General features: G+C 33.6%; 1 protein-coding gene across 1 annotated transcript; it reads right to left on the bottom strand.

Moving 5' to 3' along the window:
• Nucleotides 1-229: 229 nt before the first annotated feature.
• On the bottom strand, nucleotides 230-3,460 carry LOC142358414 (uncharacterized; the record flags this gene model as incomplete). The annotated part of the gene is made up of 2 exons (XM_075409815.1): nucleotides 3,249-3,460; nucleotides 230-343 (listed from the first exon to the last, which is right to left on the bottom strand). Coding segments are annotated over exons 1-2 (319 nt in total), but the record flags the coding sequence as incomplete, so codon positions are not given.
• Between the last annotated feature and the right edge of the window lie 10,498 nt (nucleotides 3,461-13,958).

Genomic DNA, 13,958 nt, shown 5'->3' with positions numbered 1-13,958 from the left:
ACCTCTGTTCCTGCAGAAATTGAAGTTAAATCATCCACTATTACATTGCAAAAAGCGCATTTGCTGATATATACTCGGCACGTCGCTGTGTGACGCGAGCCAGACTGAAAATATAAGACCCTAACTTCCAGAACGTAACCATTATAAACATTCAATTCCAATTTAACTCAAAGTATTTAACTAGCTGTTCTAATTATACGTTTTCGATTAAGAATCAAGTATTACTAACTTTGTTTCTTAAGCTGAGTGATGACGGGGGATAATCGAGGAAACTCGGTTGAACCCACCGTCAGATCTATCAGAATCTCAGCTGAGTTCCCATCTCCAGTAATGTTGTCCAAATCTATAAGAGTTCAAAATGTGCTCATAAAATATACAATTCATAAACATAAATTCATAAGTTTTAACTCTAATTTTAACCCACGGAAAGTACCTATGACCAAACTTTCGTGCGTTAAAAAATACCTACGTCCAGATTTTTGTGCGTTAATTTTCGAGACCGTATAATTTAGAACACATGACGCTCCCTTGGTGGTCTTTCTCGTTTTGGTCTGGACATACGTACTTTCAGCCTGTGACCTCAGCCTGGGAAGTCTTATTACAAGTTTTGCTTCATTACTGATTCAAAACTATGATCATGTCACTTTTTAAACTTGGCAGTCTAAATCTAACTCTTGGCCAAGACTTGGCAAGTCTAAAAAACGCTCAAAAAAGGTCCGGAAAACGCGCGAAATAAGGCTGCAGCCAGAGGATCGGGGGCCCACTGATTTGCCGGATATCTTTTTGCGTTTTCCGGACCTAATGGGGCGTTTTATCATGATAAAACGCCCCCATTAGGTCCGGAAAACGCAAAAAGATATCCGGCAAATCGTCCAAAATTGGTCACTAATTCGTCACAAATTAATTAGTTTCTATATGGCTAGGGTTTTACTTAACGATATAAACCAGCAACATTCTCATTTCCGTTATATAGTAATAATTACTCAACGGTGGTAATAATGAAAGTGTAAGTGAATTCCCCTCTGACAAATGTCAACTCGCTTGCTAACTATAAAAACGGCTGCAACTTTCGTAGAGAACTTAGTGTGAGTCAAGAGTGTAACATTTTAAATCAACTCCGCTACGAACAACAACCAAAACTTGTTCAATTTGCTTTTTAATTTTCTGAATAAATTCCAATTTCCTCTCGGCGGATATTTTTTGTTGCTTTTTTACTAAAATAATCTACAATATTATTTGAATATGGAACTCTTAGTTTGAAATTTTAACACCAGCTGATTTCAACTTTTTTTAAAAAAACTAATTTGCTTAAATTACAGTGGCGCTTTTATCACCTTTAGTTATCCTATCTTATCTTCGCCCGCAATCTAAATTAATTTTACTGAAAAGAATTTTTTCAGATTTAGTTTAGTCTGATGACATTTTGTATCCAAAAGCTGCTATAATTTCTATTGGCGATGGAAGAATTTGTAAAGTCGATGCAAAGAAAATTGAATTTTGTCAGATGAGATTACCCATTGCACTTCATGAGTCAGCTGTTATTTTGGTGGATAACAATTGGCAAAAAACCTAGCTTTGGAAATTGAAATAAATTTATTACATAAATAAAAATCTTTTAATCGCAATTTATTCGGTTTACAATTATAGTGAAATTAGCAACAGAGAAGACCAGAAGCATTATTCATGCGAGTTCCAGATTGAATTAATTGCGATACGTGTTGAACTTTCATTGAAATTTTGCATTCACTTTGGGAGCAAATTTTTTACCTACTAATTATTCTACGACTGAAAAATGCAGACAGGGAACTAAAAATATTCATCTTTTCTTACTACCCGGGCTTACCACCCACAGTATTTCAGTATTGAACCTGAGTATCTCCATATTATCTTGTAAAACTAGTACAGAAACAGCTTATTTACATTATTTACATAAAAAAATATGGTCATTATGCCCAGAAAAAAAACAGAACCGCTATTCAGACTGCTCAGAATAATTTCAGTGTAAAATTAGTAGTGTAAAAAATTCGAAAATTTTGAAACATGCTGAGAATGTCAGAAAAGCATGCAAAATGCATGCATTTTGCTGTAACCACACGTTACCAGTTAAAACAGCAAAACAGCTACATACATACTACATACTGTGCGCATACTGCTACTTTCACTGATACAGGATAATTCGGGATCCTTCTGGGGCGCGTTCGGGGTTCGTTCGGGGTGCGTTCGGGTTGAGTTCGGGGAGCGTTCGGGGTGTTTTTGCATAACTGTATAATCATAGCAGGAAAGTTCTCGACCTTCCGGGTCAATTAACAGGTGTACTCACGATGTCCCGGGTCACTTTACAGGTGTATTTACAATTTCCCGGGTCCCTTTACAGGTGTATTTGAAGTTTGGCAATGTCTATTTGACATTGCTGTAATTTACTTCTTTTACATTGCTGTAATTTACTTCTATTCGCCCACTGCAAGGTATTGTAGTTTGCAAATGAAGTTGCCATTTTGCAATTTTGCAATGTATTTACTTCTATTTGCCCATATTGTAATTTGCAAATGTTTTATTTGTCATTGTGTTTAACCTTTTTTAAGTATATTTACTTCTTTGACATCGTCTTTTCAATTGGCAAATGTTGTCAGCCTAAAATACATTGTTTTTAACTTTTCGCAGTGCGCGCGTGTGTGTGTGCGTGTGTGTGCCTCTTTGTGTGTGCATGTTTGCATGTGCTTGTGCATGTGTGTGTGTGGTGGGATATGCCTGTGGTTTGATGCAGTATGGTTGGAATATGCCTGTGGTGTGATGCAGAATGGTGGGAATATGCTTGTGGTGTGATGCAGAATGGTGTGAATATGCCTGTGGTATGATGCAGAATGTTGGGAATATGCCTGTGGTGTGATGCAGAATTGTGTGAATATGCTTGTGGTGTGATGCAGAATGGTGTGAATATGCCTGTGGTGTGATGCAGAATGGTGTGAATATGCCTGTGGTGTGACCGACAATCAGCGCTGAAACAGGTTTAGAACAGAATAGTTCTAGGCTGACAAGAGATATACAATAATGTTTATTTAGCTGATAATTGTATGAAATTAGTAATGGACAGATCAAAATCAGGTAAAAAAAACAGAATACCAATTTTACTCTGAAAAATATACTGATTTATTATTTTTAATCTAATTTGGAATTGTGTTTTTTTTGGGCAATTTGAGTTTGAATTCGAATTCGAATTTATTTGGGTAGTGAGGTCTGTCTGAGCTTACTAAAAATGGTGAAATTGGCATGAACAGATTTGGAGGACAGGAAATGCATCTGAAGTGCAGTTCTGTTTCCATTCTTGACCAAGTCACATCCCATGACAGGGGATCTGTTGTCACGTGACTCACAATAGCACAGCTGTCTGAAGAAAAGCACCCCCATGTAGGACAGTCCCTCCCCACATTTGGGGTACTTTGACAACACCATCATTGGCAGTACAACTGTGGGTTGACCAAGTGCGCGCCTTCCCTCATATTTTTTTCAATTGATAATATATAATTCTTTTTGTAGACATGTGCTAAGAAAAAATGGTTCCCATATTGCCCCCCCCCCCCCTGCGTCACCTGGTCTTATGACAAAGTTATCCACCGGCCTCATGTCATTTAATTTCTAGTCGATACCGACCCAGGTCGAGGTGTGCGCTCGAAATTGTCCTGGTCCAGACCATTTCGAGCGCACGCCTGTCCATTGTGCGCTCGAAATTACGAGCATTTAAGACAAGACCATAATCAATTAAGTGATACAATTAAGAGAGAGACCATAAGAGGAAACACATTTTCTTAGTTTCTTTTCTGGATACAGTTTTTTTCGTACGCTATTTTTGTCAAATATGGTGTCTCCATGAGTCCTGATAAATTCTTCTTGAAGTTGAATTTAGCTCAGAATATGACATAATATTATGTGAAGGTTGTAAATCACTAAATTTCTTTAAGTTTTGTAAATTTTTGCTCAAATTTGTGGCAAATCTGTTTGCGTACTATTGGGCTCAAATATCTAAAAGGTTTGCTGAGCGTGGGAGAGAAAATGATCAAAAATATTTTTCCTTAATTTAAGCTGCTCTCCGTTAAATTTAGCGATTCTCCATTTTTCCAATTCTTCTCCTTATATTTCTAGCTTTAATTTTTGTTCACAGTTTTGTTTCAATTAATGCTCAAATAAAAAAAACATTGTAATTTACATTTAGAATTCACAAAAACAGTAATATTATTAATGATGTTGAAATACTGATTATAGGATGTGTCATAAAGTCCCATGTTGTTTTTGCTTTAACCTGCAAAAATATCATTATGAAACTCTTAAGAACTAAAAGCCGGGATGTAAAGGCGAAAGATTGTTTTCATAGACCATTATCTGCCTCGTTCAACGCTTTGGTTGATTATACAAGTTGCAAAAAGGTACACACTAAAAAAAGTTCAGGTAAATTTACCTTAACGCAGTTAAGGTAAACTTTTGTTAAGGTAAAATTAAGGTAACAACTACCTTAACTTTACCTTAACTTGAGTTAAAGGTAAACAATTACCTGAACTGTGTTAAGGTAAAATTACCTTAACTTACCTTAAATTTTTTTAACTTTCTGCAGTACATAATTGTATATTTTTAATAAAATTATCAAACGAAATGTTGAAGTTTATTACAAGAGCTTTACAATGATATTTATATGAAGCAATTTGAGCTAATATTTGTTGACCTACACTACATCAAACACCAAAAATACTTTCAGTGAGTGCTCAAAAAATATATACTTTTGGCAGCTTGTAGTTTGTGTTGTGAAGGAAAACCAGCTCTTTCCTAGTGAAATGAGAACAACTCCTCTCCGGTAACGATAGGCCATTCCACTGTCCTCTGCTTTCTTTTTTCGTAACTTGTTTAAATTAAACGGTACAAAATTTTTCTTTCAACCTTGACTCACAAACAGATCTAAGAATGGATGATATGTCACGTGATTTAATTGTAAGTGATTCTAAAGATTCAATTTTAGAGATTGCAAAGATGTCTTTTAAAAATGGCGGTAGAATTTTACAGATAGCTGTAAAACCCAGTCAAATGAAAACTGAGAGTGGTTTGCACCTAAAATTGACGTTTCCTTTCATGGGGACCAGGTCCGCAGATGGAAGAAAAATCGCGTTTCTCGTCAGAGGAAAAACTATTTGAGTATCAGGTTTTCAGGCATTTAATTTAATGATCCCTAAATTTGATTTTCCCTTTAGAGTATTACTTTTGGATCTATTTTGTTTTGAATTCGCCACGTTTTGTTTATGAACCTCTTACAAATTGTGCTTTTTTAAAACAGCACCGGAGCCTGGACCCGCAAAATTTCTACGGCTATTAGGCTGATTTTGATCCTTTTTGTTGTAGAATTGTAGAAAACCTATAATTGTAAACCAGAAACAATTAAGTTAGAAGGGCAGAAAACGAAAAAATCGCAAACTTTTTTAGTTGAGGTACATAGTATGGCTGCTGTCAGATATCCCCCAAAATTTCGCAAAAAACGTTTTAAGAGTGGGAAAGTGTTTGCTAAAGTGGTTTGATAAGTGGTTCGAAAGTGGCAATGAGAAAAATTGGAATTCATGATCATCAAAATTACCCCCACTCTAAAATCTTGAAGCATTTCTCAGTAAACTGAGATGTAATTGTGATCCACAATATTTTGCTCCAAAATCGATCTTAAATGGATATAGAAACACACATTTTCATTTTTTATTGGGCAAAAAATGGGCGTCAAGGAACTGACAGAGTACTCATAATCCACATGCTTCAATAATTATGAGATTAAATTATTTTTTGTCTCCTGCTGATTCAATTAGGAAAACAGAACTTTTTGTAACAATAAATCATCAGAATTAATACAACCGATTCTGCGATCCTCCAAAATGGCAGTAGATCTGTTGTATTTGATATTTAAACCTCCAATTTCGTATTTTTGTTTTCAATCTTTTGACAAGCAGACCAATATAGCCAAATGAGGCTAAGACGGGCCACCGAAGGGTTTATAGGCCTCATAGAGTATTTTATTTGGAACATTTTATTAATAGGAAATAACTGTAATTTAATTTTAAAGAGCACTTTCGAAGGGCGCTCGAAAGAAGGGCAAAAAATGTCTCTAAAAATACGAAGGAATCAAAAATTCAAAAATTTCTTTTCCTCTTTTAACAATGGCTTGAGATTTTTTTGTTGCAGGAACTTAACAATATTCATCATTTTTTGCACAGCAAAAGCGTATAGACTTGGATTGAGAACAAAAATATGCAAAAAATCAACATGTATAAACTTTTAATTTTTGTATGTTTATTCACATACGAGATGAGGAAAATCACCTTTCGAAGAGAAGACATAGAGAAACTTTTAAAAATGCAGACTTAAGTAAATTACAACCTGGAAAAAAAAGAAATTTTTAAACGCATTCTGAGAAAATAACATCATTTTTTTAAATAAAAAACCTAATTCTAAAAATTTTTGAAGGTAAATATGAGGTTATAAAAGTTTTCAAGTTTCATTTTACATTTGCTTCAGCTCACTATGATAGGCCTGAGAAGTAATTGGAGGCAACTTCAAGCAAAATATCAGTCGATGCGAAGATGAATTTTAATGCTTGTAACATTTTTAACCAATGCTGGTCTTTGGTACTTTGGCGGGAAAAACAAATAGTGGATAACGGTGAGGGAATTTCACACTTCTAATAGCCATCTGTTGATTATCTGCCATCCACCAATGACGTAAAGTCGAGAAGGGATAATGATAAACTACAAGCTCCATTAATAATGAGACAATTTTTTTGGTTTCTGCTGATTGAACGGAGAAAAAAGAACTTTCCTCGCAATACTTTATCAAAAATATTTAAAAGTATTCCTGTGATCCTTCAAAAAGGAAGTTGTGACAATATATAGGCACTGTATTTCTTCTGTACTTGACAATAGAACCTCTTTGATTTCCCATTTTTGTTTCATTTTTTCTGACAGGCAGACCAATATAACTAAATGAAGATAGGAGGGGCCACTGAAAGGTTTATGTGCCTCATATTTTTTTATTTGGAACATCTCAACCATAAAAGACCACTGGAATTTAAATTTATAGGACACGTTTGACAAGCACTCGAAAGAAAAGCAGAAAATTGTTCTTATAAGGAAAAGTCAATGACTTGAAGCAAAAGAAACATTATATATGTTTTTCTCACTTTATGTATGGCAAGCGATATTTTTTCTGAGGCAAAAAACAACATCCATCAATTTGTACACACTGAAAGCATAGAATTGGTTTGAGAACAAAAAAAACAATAAAATTTCAACTATTATGAAATTATGTTTTTTCTAATTTTATCTAGGTCGGAGATGACGAAAGTCACATATCGAAGAGAAGAATTGAAGACGTGAGAAGAATTGAGTCTATAAAATTGAAGACGTGGAGAAACTTTTAATAATGCAGACTTAAGTAAAGTACAGCATGAAAAAAAGCAACGCTTAAAATACATTCTGAGAAAATAGCATCATTTTTTTTTTAAAAAAAAAACCGTGATTCTAAAGATTTTTTGAAAGTAAATATGTGTTTACAAAAGATTTCAATTTCATTTTACATTTGCTTCAGCTCACTTTGATAGGCTTGAGAAGTAATTTGAGGAAATTTCAAGACACATATCAGTCATTGCTGTGAAGAATTTTAAATCTTGTATTTTTTGAAACCAATACTGTGGCTCTAAAATTTGCTGGTCTAAAAGAAGTGTACCTCAACCAAAATATATTTGTGACTTTTATAGAAAAAAATGATTTTTAGTACTTTGACGAGAAAAATAAAAAATGGATAAAGGTGAGGGAGTTTCACACCTCTATTAGTCATCTGTTAATTATCTGCCATCCACTAATGACGTAAAGTCGAGAAATAATGGTAAACTAAAAACTCCATTAATAATGGGACAATTTTTTGTTTCCTGCTGATTCAACAGAGAAAACAGAGCTTTTTTCTCGCAATACTTGCTCAAAAATATTTAAAAGCTCTCCTGTGATGCTTCAAAAAGGAAGTTGTGACAATATAAAGGCACTATAGTTCTTCTGTACATAACGTTAGATCCTCTTTGATTTCCCATTTTTGCTTCTTTTCGACAGGCAGACCAATATAACTAAATGAAGATAGGAATGGACCACTGAAGGTTTTTTGTGCCTCATAGATTGTTTTATTTGGAACATCTCAACCGTTAAAGATCACTGGAAATTAAACTTGTAAGGCACGTTTGACAGGCTCTCGAATAATTTTCTTATTTTATATATGGCAAGAGCTGTTTTTATCGAGGCACATATTAAAAACAATCGATTTGTACATAATTAAAGCGTAGACTTGGTTTGAGAACAAAAAACGATAAAATTTCAACAAGTATGAAGTTATAATTTTTGTAGTTTTTTCTAGTTCGGATATGACGAAAGTAACGCTTCGAAGAGAAGACATAGAACAGTTTATTATAAAGCAGAGCTAGTTAAAAAATAGCGTAAGAAAGAGCTCTGTTTAAATTAGTTTCTGAGAAAAAAAACAACATTTTTTATGAATTTTTTGAGGACGTTTGTTGTAGTTAACGTAATGGCTCCGTTTTTACATGCTGAATTGCTTCCATATGATGGGGGATCAAGCCAATTTCTCTATCATTGCAATTTGTTTTGATTCCTGTTTATTGAATAGGCAGGTTATCCATAATCTACAAGCTTTGATTTTAATAGGAGAAATTTTCTTTGTTTTGCACTTGAATCAATAATGAGAAAGAACGCTATACTGGAAATTTTCCTCATTGAAAAAATAGTAATTTCTGAAATACCTTGTGATGCACCGTGATAGAAATTGTAGCAACATTGAGGATCTGTAGTGCTCTTTTCATTTGACTTTCCAAACACTTTGTTTTGCATTGAAAAAAAGTTTTTGGGCAGAGAGCTGTATCTCCATTAAAAAAAAACGGGTCGCTAATTTTTGTATTGGCCTCATAGAATAGAATGTCTGAAACATATTGGCCATAAATTTTATTCGAGATTTTCTTTGATGTTTTGCAAGCTAGCACTATCTTTGATAGCCAATCGGAAAAAAAGCAGACATTTTTTTCTTTAAAATTAGATTAAATAAAAACAAATTTAGAAAAAGGTCTGTTCTAAGTATTTACAATGCGCTGGTAAGTTTTTGAGCCGGGAGCCTATCAGGAGCTAAAAATTTGTTTGCCAAAAACTGCACGAATTATATATATTTGATTTGGGAACGAAAGGGAACCGAATAGAAAACCAAAAATTAAAGAATTAATTTTTTTTGTGTTCTTACTTATAATAGAGAAAATTGAAGTCTGTTTTTGATTAGAAGACATAGAATTGTTTATAGTAATACAAACTCAATTAAATTATGGCTCAGAAAACATCTCAGTTTTTTCTTTTCCGAGAAAAATTACATTTTCTCATTAAAAACATAATCTCAAGGCTTTTTCAAAGTAAAAAAGAGTTAGAAAATGTTTTCAGTTTCTCAGGGTAAACCAGCTTTAAGTCGCTCTGATGGGCTTGAGAAGTAATTAGTTGAAATTTTTTTATAAAAAATTGGTAGGTGCGAAAATAACTATTTTGAGTTGTAACTCCTTACCCTATACAACAACTCTAATTTTCACTGGTCTAGGAAAAAGTTACTGAAGCTATATGGCAATTTGTCTAGAAAAAAAGATTCTAAGGATTTTGGTAAGTAAAATATTTTTTGACGAAATTGCGAGACCTTCGCAGTTCAAATATGCAATCTATTATCATCTGTCATCCAATGACTTATCATCGGGAAAATGATGATAAAGCTTACGAATGTCTTTGAATCATCAAGCTTTGGTATTTTCTAGAAACTTTTGAGGATTCCTTCTGTGGTTGTTTGTTGTATCTATCGTAATTGCTCTATTCAAATCTGAAAACTTCGCATCTGTTGGCTAATCAGGTCAAATTCTCAAAATGTATTTTCTTCGGTCTCCAGTTTAATCACAAATGAACAAAAAAAGGTTTCTTAATATATATTTTCACAAATAATAGTTATAACTTAACAGTTTGACCTAGCAGAATGGCAATTGTATCAAAATGAGAGCTCTGTAGTGCTCTTTTATATTTAAACTTCCAGATTTTAATCTTGCTTTTTTGGCCGTAACTGTTATTTTGAGTGTTTTTTTTTAAGTTATGCAAGCCACTCGAAAAAAGACAGACTTTTTAAAATTTGAACAATCGAAAATTTTTTAGGAAGAAAAAACTTAGTTTTACTATCCGATGTGATATTTGTTTGCCCCGAGCTTAACAGCACCCACATGTTTGTTCACAAAAAACTGTAGAAACTTTGGAATTGGTATGGGAAACAAAACGAAAAACTTTGAAAACATCAGTTGCAAAAATATTTTTGTTTTTATTGACTTTAGAAACCATCAAGATCAATATTTTAATAGATGCCGTAGAAGTTGTTAAGATAATGGAGTCTCACTCAAATTTTAGCTCACGAAACTGCTCAGTTTAAATTCTGTTCGCAGAAAAAAAAGAATAATTTACTTTAAAAATAGAATTCTTAAGATCTTTTTGCAACTAACTTTGAGATTTAAAAAAATTTCGTTGATCGAAGGGTACACTAGCTTCGGGTGGTTTTGATGAGCTTGAGAAATAAAAAGCAAATATTTTATTTAAGATATCAATAGCCCCACGGATAAACTTTCCGACTTGTATTTTATTATATCCCTCTAGAAAGACTCTATATTTCGCTGGTCCAGGAAGAAAATCCATCAACCTGTATGTTTTGCGATTCGCCTGTAAAATAAAAATTTTAGGGCTTTTGGCGGATTCCATTTTGGATGAAACTGATGGACCTTGCTTAAAAATACTTTTGATTATCCAGCTGTTGTTTTTTCTCCTAGTGCTTGAGGCACCTTTTCCTGGTCCTTTGTTGTTTCCAACGTAACTGCTCTGTTCATATCTGATTTTCTTTAAAATTGTCAGCTAACTTTTATAGCTGCATTAAGCCAAAACATGCTGCTCGTTTGCAACGGGCTTCGTACATCATACTGTTTGAATCTTATTGGCCGTTAAAGTCAATTTAAGACGTATTAGAAAACCAAAAATGTAAATTGGATATAATTAAGACAGGGGCAGAAACACAAGGTCCGTAAATTCTTTGGTAGAGATACATAGAATAGCTCCTGTCAGATACCACCAAAATTTCCCGAGAAACGTTTTGAGAGCTAAGGTGTTGGCCTATTTGGTTTGTGGGGACTCAAAAATATTTCAGATCAGGCCTTACGTGGAGAAACAAAAAGCAATGTGAAAAATTGATTATCTAACAACAAAAAACTCGCACCCTCTCAGCAACTCTCTAAATTTCGCTGGTCTAGCGAAAAGTCCCTCAAGCTATATGTTTTGCGACGTTCCTTGAAAAAATTAATTTTGAAATTTTGGTGGGGAAAATACATTTTGGATGAAATTTAGGCACCTTCTGAGTTTGAATATCCGACCACTTATCTGTCATCTAATAACTTAACATCGGAAAACTGATAATAGAGCTTAGGAATGTTTTTGAATCATCAAGTTATGGTAGTTTTTAGAAGTTTTTGAGGATTCTTTTTGTGGTAGTTTGGTGTATCTAACGTAATTGCTCCGTTCATATCTGAAAATCTTCCTCCTGTCGGTCAATCAGATCAATTTCTCAAAATGTATTTTCATAGGTCTCCAGTTGAATCAAGAATGAACCAAAAAGATTTCCTAAAATATAAAATTAGAAATATTTATTAAAAGAAAACAGTTTGATCTACCATCATGGCTGTTCTGACAATATGAAAGCTCATTAGAGCTCTTTTACACTAAATTTCCAAATATTTATTTTCACGTTTTCAAATTTTTCATTCAACCGACCATTTTAGCCGCAAGAAGACAAAACGGACCGCTTTTTTGTTATTTAGTATGAAAACATTTTGGCCGTAACTGTTTTTTTGGTGTTTTTTTTAAGTTATGCAAACCACTCGAAAAAAGGCAGACCTTTTTTCTTTTAAATGAGAACAATCGAAAAACATTTAGAAAAAGAATATTTACAGTTTTACTATGCAATGTAAAGTTTTTTGGCTCCGAGCTTAGCAGCACCCACATGTTTGTTAACAAGAAAACTGTAGAAACTTTGGAAATGTTATGGGAAACAAAAAGGAAACCGTAAAAAACAACAATTTGCAAAAATAAATTTTCTATTTTTTTTATTTTACAGATAAAAAAATCTATAATTTAATATATGCCGTAGAAGCTGTTACATTGATACAGACTCACTCAAATCTTAGCGCAGGAAACTGCTCAGTTTAATTTCTGTTCTCAGAAAGAACAATAATTTACTTTAAAAAATTAATTCCTATTTTTTTGCAACTAAATATGAGTTCTAAAAAATTTTTCAATAATCAAGGTACACTAGCTTCAGGTCGCTTTGATGGGCTTGAGAAGTAAGTAGTGAACATTTTAAGCAAGATATCAGTAGCCCCCAGGATTTTTTTTGACTTGTATCTTTTTATCCATCTAGAGTGACTGTATTTTTCGACGGTCTTGGAAAATATCCCTCAGCTTGATTTTTTGCAATTTTCCATAAAAGAATATTTTTAAGGCTCTTGGTGAGGAAATTCCATTGTGGCTGAAATTGACGGTTCTTGCTTAAAATTACTTTTGAGTCATCCAGCTGTTGTATTTTCTCCTAGTGCTTGAGAAACCTTTTCGTGGTCGTTTGTTGTATCCAACGTCACTGCTCTTTACATATCCGAATTCTTTTAATTTTTTGGCTGACAAATATAGCTGAATTAAGGCAAAACGGGCTGCTTGTTTGGTAATGGGCCTCGTAGATCATCCTGTTAGAATCATGTTCGCCTTGAAAACTCATTTAAAATGTATCAGAAAACCGAAAATTGTAAACCGGATATAATTAAGCGGGGGGCAGAAAAGCTAAAGGTCAGTAAGTTTTTGGTAGAAAAATATAGAAAAGTTGCTGTAAAATATCCCCCAAAACTTCCCGAGAAACGTTTTGAGAGATAAGGCGTTGGCTAATTTGGTTTGCAGGGACTTACAATTTTGTCAGATCAGGCCATACGTGGAGAAACAGAAAGCAATGGGAAAAGTTTTATTGCCTGACAACAAAAATTATCCACACCCTTGAAGCAACTCATAGTAATGTGGGATGCAGTTGTGCTGGAATTGGATCTAAAAATTTGTTATGGGGCAATATCAAAAGTTAATCTACTTGAGGGGGTATTATTTGATGAGGGGGTATTATATTATCAATAGGAAGTTGAGAACAACATCTTTTCCCCAATATTTTGCTCCAAAACTATACCTATACTTGGAGTATACCTATAATCTACGTGCTTCAATACTTCAGGGATCAGGGAAAAATTTATTTTATTTTCTCCTGCTGGTTTAATGAGGAAATTAAAAATTTTCGAGCAATACAATATCAAAAAAAATCAAAACCATTTCAGTGATTCTCCAAAAAGACAGTTGTGACAACGTAAAGATACTGTATCTCTCTGTATTCGATGGTAAAACCTGCTTTTTTCGTATTTTTGTTTCAATTTTTTTTCAACAGGCGGACCAATACAGCTAACAAAAGCCTAGACTGGCCAGGGAACGGTCTATTTGCCTCATGATATCTTTTGTTTGCAAAATTTTAGCCATAAAAGATCACTGAAGTTTATTTTTAGTAAGCATCTTTGACAAGCACCTGAAAGAGGAGCAGAAATTTTTTGAAAACTTGAAAGTGAAGAATCAATAACATAAGAAAACACTTTTTTTGAAAATGGCGTGATATGTTTTATTTTTAAGGAACTTAACAATATCTATCATTTTGTTCACAACAGAAGCGTTAACTTGGTTTGATTTTGATTACAAAAGTCAATAAGGAATCAACTAGTATAAATTTGTAATTTTTGTGATTTTTGTTAATTTGGAGACAAAAAA

This window comes from Convolutriloba macropyga, unplaced genomic scaffold (genome assembly GCF_964194025.1).
Source record: "Convolutriloba macropyga unplaced genomic scaffold, txConMacr16.3 SCAFFOLD_971, whole genome shotgun sequence".
In the NCBI taxonomy this organism is placed as follows: domain Eukaryota; kingdom Metazoa; phylum Xenacoelomorpha; order Acoela; family Convolutidae; genus Convolutriloba; species Convolutriloba macropyga.
Note: the sequence above shows the minus strand (reverse complement) of the source record. Positions and strands in the feature narration are given on the sequence as shown.